General features: G+C 40.8%; 1 protein-coding gene across 5 annotated transcripts in view; it reads right to left on the reverse strand.

The window, feature by feature from the left end:
- iqsec3b (IQ motif and Sec7 domain ArfGEF 3b) overlaps window positions 1-19,747 on the reverse strand; it is a 95,465-nt gene that overhangs the window by 39,902 nt on the left and 35,816 nt on the right. For 4 of the 5 annotated variants that reach the window (XM_088340296.1, XM_088340295.1, XM_088340298.1 and 1 more), the window contains exons 3-5: window positions 17,258-17,378; window positions 8,383-8,784; window positions 2,719-3,401 (exon numbers count right to left, since the gene is read on the reverse strand). In XM_088340296.1, the coding sequence (XP_088196422.1) occupies window positions 2,719-3,401; window positions 8,383-8,784; window positions 17,258-17,378 (1,206 nt within the window). Of the gene's footprint in view, window positions 1-2,718; window positions 3,402-8,382; window positions 8,785-17,257; window positions 17,470-19,747 lie in introns of all 5 variants that reach the window. The other variant, XM_088340299.1, reaches the window with a different exon arrangement.

The raw sequence follows: 19,747 nt of genomic DNA on the forward strand, positions 1-19,747 counted from the left end.
TCAACCTGTACGGTTTTGCCGTACAAAGAATGTTTTTTTATGCATTTTAAGACGAGTACGACATACAAGGAAATCTATACGGAAAAACGCAAATTCGTCCATCGCATGCGTCTGCCGCCTGGCAATTTCCCATCATGCATCATTCAGGAAAAAAAAGATATAGTGTACGATTATTTTGTATTTTGTACGGGAAAATACGACAGTTTGTACAGGCATGGAGCCGTGGAGGCTGACAGGTATGTATTATTATCATTATTATTGGCATTATTTTCATTAGTATTACTAGCATTACCGTGTTACCTAATTTAAACGTTCAAATTGTTCATTCTAAGCAAAAAACACAGAGATGACGCCACTCATATTAACCAGTCTTGACCGCTTTCAAGAAAGAGAATGAAAGAGAGAGAGAAAGATAAATTGAGATAAAAACCGAGATAAAAAGACAGAGAGAAAGAGAGAGATTAAGGCTAGGTTCACCCTGGAGGAATATCAGAATTTGTATCCGATCTGTTAAGTCAGTCTGATTTTTCAAAAGTGTCACTGAGTATTTTGTCACCATCACATGAGTTTTCAGCTATATTAATTTTATTATTCAATCAGTATATCAATATTTTGATGATCACATGATTAATTTAGCTGTTATAAATGCACAATATGGTTAACTATATATGTGAATGAAGTATATACTTTCTGTATGTATTCAATGTCTTAAGGTTTCCATTAATTTAGTACTTCCTCCGTAATGTTTCCCAGTGTATTTGAGTCTATCACACTCTTATCAGAACACCGGCAAAAGCCCGTTTGATACAGTCTGAACAAAGTTTTCTTGTTTCATTTTCTAATTTGTCAGATCCATGCCTTTTTCCTATTAGAGAGCGGCGAGACATTTTCTATGCCTTTTGTGGGAGAACGCTCACCTGATCAATTGGCCCAGAGTACTCTATCTAATTTTATCTAGTAACTTTGTGAAAACAGTCCCCAACTAAACTGCTTTTTAGCTCCTTTTTCCTCGTCCAAATACTCGGTACGAATCCCAGTGTCATGATTACTGACGTGAATCACCTGTGCCCGCTCCTTTGGCGCCAACTGCCTTGCACTCTGATTGGCTCCCTGTCCCTATTCAAACCCACTCCTTACTGTCACCTGTTGTCAGTCTGTCTGCGAACCTCAGTGTACTCTAGGCAAGCTTTTTTGAGCCTGACTCCCACCTGCTTTTGCTCTCGTTTGTTTCCCGGCTTCGAACCGTTTTTTGATCCTGACCACGTCTACTCTCCTCTCCTGGTTTTCGACTCGTTTCCGATCCTGCATTACCACAACGTTTTTGCTCTCCTGTCCCGTTTTTTTCCGTTCCAGACACCGCCATCGCTCGCCAGGGAAGTCCCACTTCTGTGTTCAGAGCGACCTGCTTCCCGCATCCAGCATCAACGGATCGTGGGTGCAACCCTTTCCTTTCTTCTAATAAAACTGAGAGAAACGCAAGTGGGTCCTGTTTCCGTTCTGGTCTTGACACCGAGCAGTTGAACACGCTGCGAGACACGGAATGTCTACGCCAAAGGCACATATATGATTTCTTTTAAACCAGATCCAGGCCACCTTCATATGTGGTACTAAATCCGATACATATCTTTTCTCACTTTTATCGAGGCACATTCATCCATCGATGGGCGACAGATGTCACTATTCTGCCTTCAACGAGACCGGAGGAAGCGGAGAAATCAACAACCATGGCATACAAAAGCATGGAGCGTTCAATGGAGGGATTTTTTTTTTATTTAATGAGTACTTCTGCAAACACTGAGCGCTTTGCGTGAGAAGTCACATGGTCCATTTCTGTGCATGTGAGACATTTGTGGCGTTGGCGTAGAAGTCGAATACAGGTCGCTTTCAGTTGGAAATGTAAACCATCTCACAAAAACATTGGATTTCGTCAGAAAATCTCAATTGAACATTAAAGCTCTGCAGTGTGAACATGGACTAAGACGGTGAGAGTAAGGAGAGAGAGAGAAAGACATTCAGAGAGAGAAATATACAGAGAAAGAGAGAGAGAGCGAGAGACAGAGAGAGAAATAGCAAAAGAAAAACAGAGAGAGAGGTAGAGAGAGAGAAATGGAGAGAGAAAAAGAGTATGACAGCAAAAGAAAGGCAGAGAGAAAAAAGGAGAGAAAGGAAATATAAAGGTAGCAAAATAGCTGAAGAAGAGAGATAGACAAGGAAAGAGAGAGAGCAAATGAGAGAGAGAGTAAGAAAGAGGGAAAAATAAGAAAAATAGAGAGAGAGATGAAAAAAGAGTGACAGAGAGAGAGAGAGAAAGAAAGAGTGAGAAAGAGTGGGCAAAGGAAAGAAAAATACAAAGAAAGTAATTCGTAATAAAGTAAGAAAGGAAGTAACAAGTAAGTAGTAAGAAAGTAAGAAAGTTAATAAGCAGTAGAAAGAAAGACAAAGAAAAAGAGATCAAGAAAATGAATGGGAGACAACAGGGAGAGTGAGAAAGAATGAGACAGGGAATGAGACACAGAGAGAGACAGAGAAAGACAGAGAGACAGAGAGAAAGAGAGACAGAGAAAGAAAGTTTTAAGGGGAGCTAGCTCCTTCTTAATAGGGAGCTGGCTCTCATCGTTCACTTCGAATAGAGACGTTTTATCTGCAAACAACCCATCACTGCTTTGAAAAGCAACTCTTGCTTGTGTGTATGCAATTGTGTGTTGGAGTTCCACTCACACATTGAAGAGGTTTAATCCAATGCGATAGAGCCGTTTCCGATGCGTGTCGGTAGAGAGGGTGGGCGATCGGCAGGATGCCGGGTCCTGGCATCGGTCCCTGGGCAGCGAGACCACCAGGGCCTGCAGGGCGTCAGGGCCCGCCCCTGCCGACAGCTGCTGCGGGTGGCTGTAATGGTACTGCTGGTACTGCGTGTAAATCTGGGCCGGCTGCTGGTCCGACTGGGCGGAGGTGACCATGGCGGTGGAGGTAGACGTGGAGACTGACACTGTTTTATCCGGGACGCCGTCCCCTGTGGGAGGCACGGCCGAGCCCCTTCGCGAACCCGGGTCCAAGTTCTCCAGCTCCTCGCTGGGAGGAGGCGCTGGGAACTCGAGATCTTCGGATTCGCCCATCCCGCTTAGCGAGGTCTTCCTGCTTCCTGCCTGGCCCCCGGCATTACCCAGAGAGGTGGTGGTGGTCGTGGTGGTGGCGGAGGAGATGGTGTAGGAACTATTGCTGTCGATGTGGACCGTCACATCGCGGAAGGCCATGAGGAGGGAACTGGCGCTACGGGGGAGGCAGGCGCTCTCTGCGGCAGCACGAAGGGCCCCTGGGTCCATCAGAAGCCCCTGGCCGTCCGAACTCTCCGATACACTCCATCCGCGGAGCGCGTCGTCTATCGACTGGGCCAAAGAGTGGAGCTGAAATCACACAAAAAAAGAAGACATTGTCCTTGTGGCATATCAGTCAACTTTGCCTGACATCTCATTGCTCCCACGACAAGTCACTGCCGCCAAAGTGAAATTTCTTAGTTGGGCATTCAGTGCAATTAATTGGATCTATTCTACCAGGGGGGCTGAAAGTAATTAAAGACCTTGTCCAAAGGCCACGTACCCTACCAGATAAAATCAAAATTTATGGAGTAATTGGAAATCATTGTGTTTAACACAACTGGACATCGAAGACGTTGAGGACGTACTACTATTGCTCTTCATTCTCATCGGAGGAATTTGTCCTGGCGTATTTATGTGGAGTTTGTAGATGAGGCTGAGAAAAATGTCTGACCAACTGAGATCTTTCTTTATCGGTGTGATGCCATCCTGGCCAAAAGCCTCGCTGAACAGACCACCATGCTCGAAAACGCCTTGGAAAGGCTGAAAGCTCTGCAACAAGCTCAACAACAAGTTCAACTTCAACGTCAAAATGGAACTACTTCCTGACAGAACAGCTAGACTGGTTGCATCGGATCAAGACTTTTGAATCTTCTCGTAGAAAAAAACAGAGACCAAATTAAATTAAAAACCATCAAAAATGAGAGGGAGATGTCAAGTCGGACTCGAAATTGACATCTTATGCTAAACATGATTATGCTGATCTAGATTTACTTCGCGCTTCGGTTATGGCTGGTTCACTCCTTTACAGATTTTTAAATGAATCCATTTCATCTTTGTTGCCTTTAATATCATTGTATCGTGCATTGTAGAAAACACAGGTTTTAGATCAGGGGATGGTGTAATAACAATCTGTGGTCTGTGCAGCCCTTTGAGACTCTTTGTGATTAAGGGCATCACAAATAAACATGACTTGACTTGACGATTCTGTTGTGCGTATGGTTATTCATTTTCAAATGTATTTTGAACAACAAAATGCTGTTGAAATAAGTGGGCGAGTAAAACATGCTGAGCTTTTCACCTATTGGTGGATCGACTAGTGCGCCGTGCTCTGCACAGAAATAAGTAGTAGTAGTAGTAGCCGATTCATTCATCACTGATCAACCAATAGGTAAAAAGCTCAGGGAACTGGGCGGCCCCCTCATTTGAATAGTATGACAAAATACACAACAAAACAAATGTTAAAATATGCGATAAAATACACAACAAAATACATCACGAAGTAATTGACAAAAACACAAATATATGAATAGATTGCATTTATGTCATCAATTTCTCTATAACGTGATTCATTTGGTTTATTTCATATGTTTACATGATATAAATTTTCAAGCTTTTATTTATTCATCCATTTATTTTTAAATATGGCAGGATGGGTCCTGCATACAGGAACTGTAAAATAAATTACTAAAAGAGATTTTTATCAGCTTGCTTGTGTGTCTTGTATTACAAGACACATACTTGCACATTTTGAAAAGGAGCCATTACCTCAGAGTTTAATAATGTACATTGGAGAAGAATAAAGGACATAAATGGAGTCCTACTCAGAGCAGGTTACTTAATAATCTGCCCTTTGTAAGGCCAGCGGATCTAAATGAATAGCGACAGTGTCTCACTAATTAGAAGCAAAATTGCTGTAAGAAGCTTTAAAAAACTGTCATTAGGGTTGGATTTAAAAGTCAAATCAATAAGTTATTGCCTTTTTCAAAGGTTTAAGGATTTATTATTATCATTTTCGACGTTCTCCGTACTGTCTCAAGGGTCAAAATGATGGTAATCAATAAAACACTTTGATATGTACCAACATAAACATTTATATACAGTACGCAACACGTTTACTATCCCACGGGTGTGTGTGCATACGTAGACGGTAAATTAGGAACGTTATTGAATTGTATTTAGCGTACTCGCTACAGAGGTCGATACCAGTTAGATATCATCTTGTGGCCAATTTATAATTCAAGTCATGTTTATTTGTATAGGCCTGTCATGAACCGGAACAAGAGGAGAAGCCAGATGTGTGACGCCAGTGATTCAGCCATCGTTGGGCCGAAGACGTAAGGCAGCAGTCTGGCGTGGAACGACAGGAAGCCAGAGGCCGACGAGATCGATACCAATTGCACGAGCAGATATCGGACAGATGGGTCGATACCGGACAGGATGGGACAGACAGGACTGATATCAGGCACTGGAGACTGGAGTCCGATAACAAGCAGGACAAGATAGACGGAAACGATACCAGACACTGGAGATCGAAATTAAACAGGACAAACTATTCAGGAACAAAACTGGTGATCGATATTAAACAGGACTAAATAGACAGGAACAATACCGGACAGGAAACACAAGCAGGAAACCGGACAGAGTCAAAATCCACGTCTTGTAGGTGCAGACGTTCGTTGACGGACTGACAAAGGGTGAGTGAGAGCACTGAGCTTAGATATAAGGGAAGCCAATCTGTCAACGAGCCGCAGCTGACGCCACACGGGCGGGGCCAATTGCGCGCCATGGCAATCGTGACAGGCCCTTAAACCTACATGAGGGCAAGGAAAAACTCAAAAACCTCAACATGAGGAAAATGAAGAAACATTGAGAAGAAACCACTCATGAGGTAATCCCCCTTCCAGGCTGACCAGGCTGCAATTGATAGGATAAGATAATCCTTTGTTCGTCCCACAAAGGGGAAATTTATTTTGTTACAGAAGTAAGACAATGAAAAACGAATAACAGCTAAGAATATCAATAGTATTAACAAGTATTTAGAAATATAAAAAAATAAAAACCAGAAAATTTCCAATGGCAGGTGTTCAAAATAGTCAAAGTAAAGTGGCCAGTAATGTTCAAAGTCATGGATGTTGCAGTAACAAATGATACAGAGATATTGTCAACAGAAAATATAAGTCTTTCATAAAATCATAAAATAATCACAAACTAGAAATTAGAAATCAACAAGAATAATAGATTATCAATAATTTAATGAAATTATAAGCAAAAAAAGTATAGTTTTTGAAGTGTGTATTCAAACATATCAGATATATATCTATCTTTAATAATATGTAATGGTATTAGTAACTGAGATCCATAATGATGACTACTCCACTACCACTCAAAAGTTTTTAAAGAAGTGTTATAAATTGACCGTTACAAAAAAAGTAGCGACAAAATAAAATATAAAAAATAAGGAATATCTATGAAATAGAATCCCCCAAAAAAACAATAATTACAGTGAAAAATCTTTGGTTCAATCAAATTAAAAAGACCAAAAAAATCAAAATATTCCTCCTTTTTCATAGAACTATATTATATCCTTTTTTTATATATATTAAAACAATAATTAGCTAATACTTATAATAATTCTATTTATAACTTTATTTAATTGACTATATATATAATTAGTAAAATAATTATATAATAGTTTTGTTGTGTTCTAGTAGCCCATGCTTGCCTTGATAAGTGTATATGATTCAAATATTTATTATACTAAAAACATTCTATCATGAATATTATCAATTAGTACGTATCATACTGTATTATTGAAGTGTCTGCAGATGAAGAGTGAGGCACGCAATACTTCTGCCTCTCGACAGAGGGCAATAGTGAGACCAATGATTATGATACAACACACCTCAGGCCCCAAAAATAGAACTTTAGTATAAACAAGCTAACAGCAAGTTAAGCCATTCAGTATTGTTTTTTTTTCTCGTTGCATGAACTTTTTATTCATCATCGAGAATGACCCATTTCTTCATGCTTTTTTTTTTTTTTTTTTTAAAAACAAGTGTCATTAAGACTTCATGTATAAGTTAAGATAAGGCAATAAAGCTAAAATTTATATATTGCTATATTGCTCTGCTGATCAAATGATGAATAAAACGTAGGTTCATGTACTGTATTTGTACCTCACCGTAACTGACCCCAATGAATGGTTAAGCTGGGTGTGTTTATGCGCCTTGTGCTTGGTCAGTATTGGTACTAACACGTTACATAGGAACCCGTTCTTGGAACATCTTACAGCAACCAATCCACCAGCACAGATTAAGAACGGTGGGCATAGTACGACTGGCTACAGTTACCAAGCACTGAATATGAGAGCGCTGACTTTTTCCTCATGGAGATATTCTCCCTACCTCTAAGCCATATTTGGTCTGTTGGTCGGTTGAATACCTTAATCACAAGGATCATAGGGGCACCATTTCCTGTGATATGTGTTGGGCAAGGTACATCCCTCTCCAGGCAGACATACGTTCCACTTGGTTTTGAACCGGAGACCTTTCGCGTGTAAGACGAATGTGCTAACCACTGCACTACGGAAACACTTAGGCGGTGTTTACAACCATAAAAAAAATATATTGAAATCAGGGGGTTTTTATATTCAGATGTCTGCTTGTGTGTCACCAGTAGCGAATGGTAAGCAGTGCATATGGAGAGGGGGTGTGGCTTATACAAGAGCAACAAAACCAATGGGGAAAACGTGATTATTTTTATTGGTAAAAATATTCTTGCAATACACCCTGCCTGGAGAAAAAAAGAAAACCTCTTGGACAGTACCTAGAAATAGAGAAGGAAATCTTCGAGTGGTCTAAAGCCCAGAGTTAAAATGGATATGGAGTATCTTGGCTAGGATTTTGTTTGCAAGCTTTGGAGATTGCACAAGCCAGCCAAGAAGTATGATGGCTTCAATGTTTCCACAGGTTGGTATAAACGTTTTTCACATTTTACTTATTTTGTGGCTATTTTCAAGCAGTTTTTAGGGGGTCGTCTTCAAAGCGACTATATACCGTAACTTGTAATTAGATAGTTACATTTGGAGGTCATGCGCTACTTTTGTTGTCAGTGATCTGATGGGGGTAACTGAATTACTTTTTTAAAAAGTAACTAGCGACTGTAACTAATTACTTTTTTTAGTATCTTTTAACCTAACACTGTGCGCAACCAGCCCCGTCTCTGAATTCTCTGTCACCTACGAATAACTACAACTCGCGTTCCGGAAACAAAAGAAACCGCAACTTACTTGTTCAGAGAAGCAGTCCTCTAACTGTGAAAGCGAAGGCCCGGGGTTCGGAGCGGGTGCCGTTCCGGAGGCGGACGGGGAAGCTGCCGGGGGAGCAGATGCAGGGGACGGGGGTAGCGAGGTGGAGCGGCACGGGGGCGGAGGCGGTGTCTTGGAGCGCAACGGGATCTGCCCCCCTCCGGGATGGAGCGAATAACTGTGTCTCTGGGCGCTGTTGCGGTTCCGTCCCGACGGACTAGGCTGGCGCAGGGAGATCCGGCGGGGCAATTTGCTCTCCGAGAGCGAATTTCTGATCTTTTGGAAGTTTTTGCTGAGCTGGTACTGGCGGAAGGCGGTCTGGATGCGGCGGGCCGCCCGTCGGGCAATGAGGTGGCCGCCGTATTTCTGCTCCAGGTCTTCGATCTGGAGACAGGAAAGCAGATTGAGGGACGTTAGTAAACAGTTCTGCAATTTATTGCCCTTTAGTAGCTTAGGAAGGCTTGATGGCCGTTGAAAAGCAGATAGCACACATAAACATTATACGTACCTAAAGTTTATATCTAGCGCAGTGTTTTTCAATTTTATTAAACCAAGCCAAAAGGACTGCAGTGGTTTGTGGAGAAAGGACTTATATACATTCCAGTGTCCTATTTCAAGGATATATCAAATAACTTATAACTAGTGATGGGAATAATGCGTTACAAAGGAATGTGAAACACAAATACTTTTCTTGTTAATAGGTACTATAACACATGTTTAATAAATTATAGTAACTCAACTGCCATTACTTCTTAGAAAAGTGCTTCTCAGCTGGTGGATTGGGACCCAAAAGTGGGTTGTTGGCCTTTTCCATGGCAAAATAAAGCAGAGAAGAAAATCCAGAGGGTTAATTACACTCCTTAGTTAACAGAAGATGGCGATAATGCCGTGCTCCATCTCTTCCAACTGCTCAGTCGAACGGTGTGTTTAAAAGGGACCACATCTCCTTTTATTGTGATTTTGTCTTTTTTACATCCTTTCTCTGCCCACAATAATGGGTCCCGAGTAAGTTACTGGTTACAGGCAGGAAAAGTGGAAAACAGTGACAATAACAATCAAGTTGAAGAATGGAACGATTGCCAAATACGAAAATGGTGTCTGCCATCGAAGTGCTGCTAGAAGGTCAGGTAAATGGTTTACAAAACGTATATTTTTAGCTTTTTACCAGTATATTAATCTTTACTAAATACACAACTGATCGAATAATTGTCAATGTTTGGGTACATGCTTTATTCATATTTTGACTTTCTTTACGCCCGCCCCGAGACTGGGAGGTTGCTGGTTCAAGCCTTGGCCGAGTCATACCTAAGACTTACAACGTTGGTACTCATTGCCTCCCTGCTTGGCGCTCGGCATTAGGGGTTGGAATTGGGGGGTTTGGTCACCTAATGACTCCCAACACATCAGTTGGGTTGAGCGAGGGGGCTGGGAATCCCCTCCTTTGTATCAATCTCCCAGAAAGAGCTAGAAATGACTGAAGCCACCTCCCACTAGGGGGATATGGCTCCGGGATGTATGTATGTATGACTTTCTTTTAGTATGTGGCTATTTTAAAGATTTAAAGGTTGTTTGTACGCAATGTAGGCTCCTATGCAAATGTATAAGTTTTATTGAAGGAAAGAGGAAGGGCTGCGCCCACGATTGGGTGTTCGCTGGATGCGGGAAGCAAGTTGCTTTCGCACTCGGATTGTGATCCAAACACAGGAGGGGATCTTCCTTAGCGAGCGATGGCGGTGTCAGGGACGGGAAAACTGGTTGGTAGCCGAGACTGGGAGAGCAAAGCGTGGTCGGGGTCGAAAATGAGTCGTAAGCCAGAACAGGAGAGTAGACGTAGTCAGCAACAAAAATGGGTCGGAAGCCGGGACGGGAGAGCAGACGTGGTCGCGATAAAAACAGGTCGTAGCCGGAGACAAACGAGGGCAAAAACGGGACAGGTTGGAGTCAGGGTCGAAAAAGGCTTGCCTAGTATACACAAAACTTTGCAGACGGACTGACAACAGGGGAATGACAGGACTGGGTATAAATAGAGACAGGGAGCCAATCAGAACCCGCAGCGGTTGGTGCCGAATGAGCGGGCCCAGGTGATTCATATCGGTAATCATGACAAAATCTGATGTGACCTGCAGTAAAAATAAGTTATCACAGCTTGGGAAGTTTGCTTCACCTGCTTCCTATTGCGAGACGTTGGTTTGAATTTCCCAGCAGTTATTTGTTAAAGCACAAGACCAAGAATTTGTCCCTAAGGTCTTCTCTACACCAAACCGACAAAAATCTGCTGAGTAACACATCGTCCGAGACGGATTGCTCAGCAGAAAGCTCGGTACACGCTCTTCAATTTTTCTGGCTCACGGAAGCTTGAGATGAATATTTAACAGTCCTTTTTTTTCTATTGTTCACCCTGAAGTGGCAAGAGTTTAGCTTCATCTCTGTCCAGAGGGCAGAAATACAGGTGGACGGGCAAAACACGAACCCAGAAAAACTTGATAGGAGTTTTCTAAGATGATTGCTGATGTGGATTGCAAATGTCGTTGTATTTCAAAACATGAATAAGCACCAGGTTGTGTTGCGAGTAACAGCTCGCAAATAGATGAAAAAAGGAATTTCTTGGCATCCTAGCATGCTAACGCACTCCTCAAACTTTTATACCAATTATACACAACCACAGTTAGATATTCTTCACAAGGCTTCTAAAAGTACAAATATCTACAAAAATAGTGTACCAAGTAAGCTAAATGTTAAACTTAGTAGTGAAGGATAAAGGTATTCATTTATGGAATGATTTAGATTATGACCTTAAAAAATGTCCCGATTAGTATGAATTTAAAAACTATCTACTACATGTATTTTAGATAAAATGCTAAAGAAGATTATTATATCAAGAGTTTATTTGAGTATTACATGTTAAAGAGTCGCTCACATTACAATTTTTGGTTTGAAACATCATTCCTTTGTGTTCCAATTTCCCTTTTTGTGGGGTAGAGTTCTCTTTGCCTGTTTTGATTTTGAATTCGTCTTTCCCGCAAGGGAAAAATTGAATAGGGGTAGGCCATTAAAAGCCTCAGCTTCAGCCTACTCCCTTTGGGCACATATTTATGTATACAGACGCTGCCCTATTTACGAACGAGGTTCCGGACGATCGTTCGAAAGTTGAATTTGTTCCTAAGTTGCTTCAGTGCTATATTTTGTATGTTTAAGGTTGATATAAGTCTGTTTAAGGCTTGTACAAGTAACTTGTATCGTTTTGTACTAAAAAAAAATAAACGTTTCATAAAATAATATGCTCTATAAAGTTAAGCTTAACTTACTTTTGAAAGACTGGCTTCAAGAGTTAGGCGACTTCCTCCTACGTGGTAAAAGGTGGCTGAAAAAAAGCGAGCCAACCATTTTTTCAACCGCATCAGGCTTTCTTATTCCACTTTCATTTCAAACGAAACGTCTCGCTTCTTCTTTACACTTTACACCAACCATAATGAATGATTGCACGAGATATTAAAGTTTAAAAATGTCAAAGTTCTTAGCGTGCTGGGGATACAGTATAGAATGTTTACACATGAACTAGGAAGAGGAAGCAGATTTTTTTCCGGGTGGATGCTGGGTGACATCTCACAGCGCCACATGTCTGTAACGGCGGAAAGAAGCACTACGGTAATTTCCTTTAGTCTGAAAAAAACCTCAACATGAGGAAAATATAGAAACCTTGAGGAGGGACCGCACACACCACAAGAAGGCATCAAGATTTTAGCACGGCATTACAAGTTATGAATTAAACTCAAATGAAGGCTTTTACAAATAATTACTTTAATGACTTTCCAACAATAACTTTGAAATTATTTTTTATTTTTTTCTGTCCACGTTCTGTCACGAGACCGAACCAGATCGGAGGCAGGAGGCAGGAAGGGTGAACTCATTCGCGTTAACGATCAGTTACTTTTATTAAGGAAATAAAAGTCGTCCAACACTCAGGGACAAAAACAAAAACAGGCTTACAGGCAAACAGGAACTCAGACTATACTCACAAAAAAGGCTTTTACTCAGAACGGGCAAGTACAGGTTTCCTCAAGTCAAACAGAACAGAATAATGCAAAGTAATGCAATGAACCCGCAACCGGCAATCCCCAAATCCCGCCCTTAAGAAGCACACACGCAAATTAGCAAATCTGCTACAGCCGGTGCCAAGGGGGCGGGGCCAGCCGGTCGCCACGGCGACCATGCTGGACATGACACGTTCTCGAACTATGCACAACAAAACAATCTAAATCCCGTGGAACATGTGTAAAAACTTCTGGCCAGTACGAGATAATGGTACACATAACAGTACTGTATCAGAGGAAAATCGACATAATCTCTGCTGAGTGTTTATTCCCTTAATTCATACGGGTCCACCGCATTAATGACTGAAATTTTCGCGGGGTATCTGTCTCTGTCTGTTTTTGTGAGAGTATCTTTATAATATGGGTCATCTTATCTTCTCATGATGGCTTTAAAAGTATTAGACACTGGATGAAATTTGCCAGTAAGGTGGCATAAACATAGATACAAACACACTTTCGCCATCGAAGATGGCTGCCCCAGAGGGGTCAGGTGGTCTCTGGGAACTATGTATAAAATGACTATATTGCACAGCTCTTTTTTGTGCAAATATTTTGTTGTTTCTTGTTGTTAATTAGGTGGCGCTGTTTTTTTGTGCTGTGCCTCGATAAAAATAGACAAAACATACAAGGATATTTCTTTTAGTTTAGCACTTAGAGCATAGCGTAACAGACAAAATTGCTTCTACAAAAAAAACAATATAAACTGTTCATATTCAAAATAATCGATGTAGAATTATATTCATTTATTTAAAATAGAGGATTATTTTCGAGCAATTTCCAAATACTCCCCTGGGAATTTTCCTTAAATCGTTGCATCCCTCCTAAATGACTGATTTACTTTTGAATGAAATGCTTCATCATGTTAATTATAATGAAAATATTTGGGATGGGCGAATATCAATACCAACAATCGATACTCGGCTAAAACCTGGCAACGTTTCAAGTTATCGGTACGGTACTTCCAAGAGCTATCTAAACTGGCATCGGTCCTGCGAACAATGGCCTGCAATAAGTCATCAATAGCTGACACCTACACAGTAAAATTACCAGTGTTAATTAAACACTCGTAAATAAGGACCATGTGTTCACAGATGTAGTGTTAATAGCTTACTCCTTAAGTGTTAATTTAGGACTGGCTATTTAGGTACAGTATACTCAGTAATAGTGGTAAATAAGAAAAATGTGTTAACCAAGCTAGAGTTAAAAGTTTAATCTTTAAGTGTTAATTTAAGACTGGTTGTATAAGAGTACTGAGTAGTAGTGTTTAATAGAGTAAACCTTTAACACTACGTCAGTGAACATAGTGTCCTCGTCTAATTATTTAACTTTTTACTTTTAACTTTTATTTTAGAATTTCATTCTCTTGTCTATTTACACAGTAGATGCAATAAAACATGAGTGAGAAAACTACACATTTACCAACAATGCAATAGATTTGTCATGGTTGGCATGGCGCCCAATTGGCCCCGCCCGTGTGGCGCCAGCTGCGGCTCGTTGACAGATTGGCTTTCCGTCTATTTAAGCTCAGTGCTCTCACTCTTCCTTGGTCAGTCCGTCAACGAACCTCTGCCCCGCAAGACGTGTGTTTTGACTCGGTCCTGTTTCCTGTTGGTATTTCCTGTCCGTTTATATTGTCCTGTTTAATATCGGTTTCCAGTTTCGTTCCAGTCTAGTTTGTCCTGTTTATTTTCGATATCCTGTTTTGAGATCAATCCTGTCTTTCCCTTCCTGTCCGGTATCGGACCCATCTGTCCGATATCCACTCGGCCAATTGTTATCGTTCTCGTCGGCCTATGGCTTCCTATCATTCCACGCCAGACTGCTGCCTAACGTGCATGACTCCCCATTTCCCATAAAATAAAAGGCTTGTGTGAGAAACGTCACGCGATTGGGTCCTGATCCTGTTCCGGTTCATGACAAGATTTTTAAAATCATTTTTTAGATTTGAATAAAATCGTTTTTTTTAGGGGATTTAAAAAAAATCTTAGTTCTTAAGCAATAGCATTTAATATCTGTATCAGTGAAGTATTGGGTACTTGTTTTGCCAAGTGTCTGAAGCAATGTGATTGAATGTCTATAATACAGTAAATCATTCTACCAATTTCATGTTTTGTTGTTTGGTTTCAGGAGTCAATGTGGTTTAAAATATCTAGTAGTATAAACACCTGGTATTGTTAAGGACTAAATTGTATTGTTAAGGACCTGAGTTGGCTTGAAAAGAAACTGCGGAGGTGAACATTCTAAATCATAAGGTCCATTAATTTCATATTCATTGATAAGAATTAGTCCATCCATCCATTATCTGCACTGCTTATCCTCAGTAGGGTCACGGGGGTGCTGGAGCCCATCCCAGCTATCTTCAGACAGTGGGCAGGGGAAACCCTGAACTGGTTGCCAGCCAATCGCAGGGCACACAGGGACAGACAATTCGCTCGCACATTCACACCGAGGGACAATTTGGACTACTTAACCTGACATACATGTTTTTGGAATGTGGGAGGAAACCGGAGTGCCCGGAGGAAACCCACACAAGCACGGGGAGAACATGCAAACTCCATACAGGAGGTTCGATCTTATGACCTCAGAACTGTGCCGCACACGTGCTAACCACTGTGCTGCTGTGTCGCCCTGATGACATTAGTATTGGGGGCAAATATCTTAACCAAGCAAGGGACTTCTGGGAGAATTGAAAGTAAAATAAACACATTATCAACAAGAAACACATTTAGTCAGTTTTAAAATGAGAGTGTATATTATTTAGCGTCTTCTAGTGGTTAGAAAAAAACCTGGATTCCTTACCAAAAACAACAATATTGATTTTAATAGTGAGCAAAGAGACATGAACTATCATGCAAACTTAGATTAAAAAAAAAAACGGGAAGGTGGAGGACTTAGCATTTATTTTTGATACGTTTCTGATTTTAATATTGGACATATGCTAAATAGATTGTATAGGATGGCAGTTTGTTATTTTGACTATTATTGCACACTGATGTTCATTGTTTTGACTATTATGAGCTGTTTACATCATTGTCAATTTCAGCCAATTATGTTGCTGCTCTTTGATACCACACCCTTTAGGGAGGATCTGCTTTTGTAACCTAGGAGATATAACAAAAAGAAAGAGCTCACGAGGGGGCTTTTAGAACAGATCTGAATTTTTTATCTGAGGCTTTGGGCTCTCTCCCTGTTCTCCTTGCAAGTTCAAAACAGATTAATTTGCTTCTCATTTTAAGTGAAAATGAAATGAAATGAAATGGTCTGCATTTATATAGCGCTTTTCAAGTCAAAGCGCTTTACAGTGTGCTTCACATTACCCAATAGCGGCCGTGCAGCCATCTAAGGCGCTAACCTGCTTATTGGTGGCATTAGGGGTTTAGTGTCTTACCCAAGGACACTTCGACATGTAACACAGAGGAGCCGGGAATCGAACTGCGATCTCTTGATACCAAGACGCTGTACCTCCTGAGCCACTATAAACTTATCAAATTTCAATAACATGAGCTTCACCTTAATGGGACTGACATAATTATCCACCATCTTGCTGCTACAAATATTCAAAACACACAAAAACGCTAAGCCGAAATTTGAAGTAAAATGGTGTTTTTATCACTTTGAGTCTCTGTATTTTTTATTCTTCCTCATGCTTTTTTGCTCTCATTTTTAGTTTTACTACACCAAACAGCGACATCCAGTAGCCAAATAATACACACAGTCCCTTTAGGTAATTCTTATTTACTCTTACCTAATTTTTACTGGGAATATTTGCCTTGTAGTCATTGCGCCTTTATTGAACCGCATTGACATGTGTACCTAAAAAACGTCTTGACAAAACTTCCGCTGCCAAACTTTTTAGCAAAGAAGACGGCAAATCCGAGCGATCGGGAAAAGGAGGACAGCCGACGCACATCGTGAGAACGCCCCGCAAAAGTCAGTTATTAGCTGTTTCCATGGCGACCAAGCATCTTTCATCCTCCTGTCGCTATGGATGCTGAGACACTGGCGTTCCCTTTTTTTAATCGCTTTCATGTCAACAGAGACAGAAATAGATCTGAATGGGCTTGTTCTTTTTCGGCACGCAATGTCATCCTCGCACCCAACGTCCCGAACCCCCCTGATGGTGAAAGACAAACCCCGCTTCTTCTTTCTACTGCCTGGGGCAAATAAACAGCCACAGAAGAATGAGTGGCCTGCAGCAATATTGTCGGATATAAAGCAAGCCCTGGCTATCTACAGGGGATTGTTGATAAACAAATTTTAAAAAATTGAATATATCTGACTTCTGTTGTTAGTTTGTAGTTTTCTGATTTGACCACGCTCCGATCTCCCTTCCCGGCGGCCCGACTTGTTTTCATCCTCTGACCACGCTACGATCACATGGGCTTCCTGCTTCTCCTGCCCAGCGATCACCGGATCGCTGGCTATTGTTTTCCTATGCCTGACTTCTCCGCTTCCTCCATAAAGCTTGGTGTGAAACGTTACGCGTTTGGGTCTACCATCTGTTCTGGTTCTCACAACTCCATTCTATTCAAAATCATTGTGGGAAAAAAACGTGTGCATTTAAGTATGCCTGCTTCAGTATTTCGATTGAGAGTGTTTCACTAAAATGTTTAACAATAAATAACACCTCGGATTGCATGATAGTATTTCTATGTAACACGCCTGACTCATTCAGGTGTGTTTACAATATTTCACAGCAATTCAATTGCGTACGAAAAGCAACCTTGAAATTCTAAAGCCTCGCTCGGGCCGGGGATAGGACATACCTGTTTGTTCTTGTTCTCCAAGGAGATCTCGTACTCGCTGGGCCCCTCCCGCTTGGTGGTGCTGGCCTCAGTGTGGCGTCCCCCCGAGGACGAGCCGTCCTCTAGGCTCAGCAAACGGACGCTGCCGTGGGAATAAGAGCGGATAGCCATCACTCCATCCGTGACCTTCAAAACGCTTTTCGGTGGTTGGAAATGATTGCTGTTGCCGTAGGCTGCAGCAGGGAACAATTTCATCAGTTCTCACCAGAAATGGATTAAAATTTTAAGCCATTGCTGTGATTTTTTTGAATTGTATCATTTTGTTTGTCCGTGTATTATTTTATCAAATTAGAATTGTCTTCAGCATTATTGATTAAATTTGGTAAGCATCGTTTACAACCAGATTAAACATGGAACTCCTAGATAAATATGTAATAAAGACGTAAAAAAAGAAATATATGATGAAAATAATGTCAAGATAAAGAGGCGAAAGTATTTAAGGGGTAGCGCTTGGACACCGGTCTTTGTTGTAAGTGCATTGTAACATCCTAGATTTAGTGCAAAAAAAAACGTGCCATGACATTTAGCAGCGACCAAATTCTAATGTTAGTCGATAAATAAGGTATGAATACCAATTTCTCACGGTAATTTTGACTATTATACCGATTTTACTGTAGGGTCTGGTGCCCCTCCATCCACCAGGCGCCTAATTAGTTTGTAATTGGGACAGGTGTGTCCAATCACCCCACACCTGTCCCTGATTAGCCTCACCCTTTATAAGGACATTCTGGGTAAGCATTCAGTGTCAGGTGATTTTCATTTCTGCTTTGGTTTTTCACCATCACATTTTTCCAGTCCATCCTGCTTTCTGAGGTTTGTTTTATTATTTTTGGATTCAGTTTTATGTTGTGATTTTGCCGGTGGAACCGAACGAAGGAAAAATGATAGTATTTCATCACAAAAACGCTCAATAAAGTAACAAACAAATGGTCAGAAACATCAATAAAATGTCTAAATCAAAAAACAATAAAACAAACCTCAGAAAGCAGGATAGACTTCAAAATGTGACGGTGAAAAGACAAAGTGACATGAAAACCACCAGGGTTGTGTAGGGTTACTTTAACTTGATTACTTTCAATTACTTTTGGATTACTCCAATACCAAATATGCTAATAAAAGACAAAATAAACTAAATATGAATAAAATTATGACTCACAACACGTGGTAAGCTTTCTCTACTGGCTTTGATCTACAGCAAAGCTAACATAAAATGCGACAGAAACGAAATGAAAATAAATCCAAACCGCTTGCCAACATCATTTTTGCCGTTCTATGTATTCCGTTTAGTAATTTTATTCATATTTATTTTCTTTTGTCTTTTATTAGCATACTTGGTATTGGAGTAATCCAAAAGTAATTGAAAGTAATCAAGTTAAAGTAACCCTACCCAACCCTGAAAATCACACTGAATGCTGTCCCATAATGTCCTTATGAGGGTTGAGGCTAACTAGGGAGCGATGTGGGATGATTGGACACAACTGTCCCTATTACAAACTAATTAGGCTCCTTCTGGTGGACGAAAGCACGCCAGACCTAAACATTTGACATCATTGTCCCTTTTGGCCAATCATGTTGCTCTTATTTGATTGCCACGCCCTTTAGGGTAACAAAAAAAGAAAAGGGTTCAGGAGGGGGCTTTAAGAACTGATTTTGAATTTAGCATTGTGAGGGTTTCTTGTACAGTCCTTTCCTGTAGTTTCCTGTAAGTTTAAAACTCAATGATGTCTTCTCTCCTTAGTTTGAGTGTCTACTAAACTATAAACCCATCATCTATTGTCTATTAATAGGCAAGTTATATCTTCTTCACAGTCCTGTGTGCTTAGAATGCGTGTTTAGACAAGACGATGACCCAAACACACAAGTAGAAGAGCAAAGTCTTGGTTCCAAACCAATAAAATCAATGTTATGGAGTGACCAGCCCAATTCTCGGATCTCAATCCAATTGAGAACTCATGGGGTGATATCAAAAATGCTATTTGTGGAGCAAAACCAAGAAATGTAAATTAATTGTGGAATGTTGTTAAGCAATGATGGAGTGAAATAACAACTGAAAGGTGCCACCAGCCCCGCGACCCTAATGAGGATAAGCGGTACGGCTAATGAGATGAGGTGCCACCAGTTGGTTGACTCTATACCACACAGATGTGAAGCAGTTATAAAAACAAATATTGGAATTGCTAAATCCTACCTTTTTGGGGGGAAAAACAAAATAGTTTTGAGTTTGTACAGTCAACAGCAGACACTGCTTTTTTTTAACACACCCCTTTGAACTCTTTGCCCAACTGCACAGCCTTCGGAGCGTGCCTATTATGAATGCAGTTTCTTGTTTGTTTTCGGAGAATCTACTGCAACACTGGAAACTCGTTTGGCATGTAACAATAAAAAAATATACTAAAACCTGAGATATTCTGGTTAGTCACATTCCACTGCTATTATTTAGAACAGCAATGG

Source organism: Urocampus carinirostris, chromosome 7 (genome assembly GCF_059441175.1).
Source record: "Urocampus carinirostris isolate Australia breed hairy pipefish chromosome 7, RoL_Ucar_1.0, whole genome shotgun sequence".
NCBI classification, from domain to species: Eukaryota; Metazoa; Chordata; class Actinopteri; order Syngnathiformes; family Syngnathidae; genus Urocampus; species Urocampus carinirostris.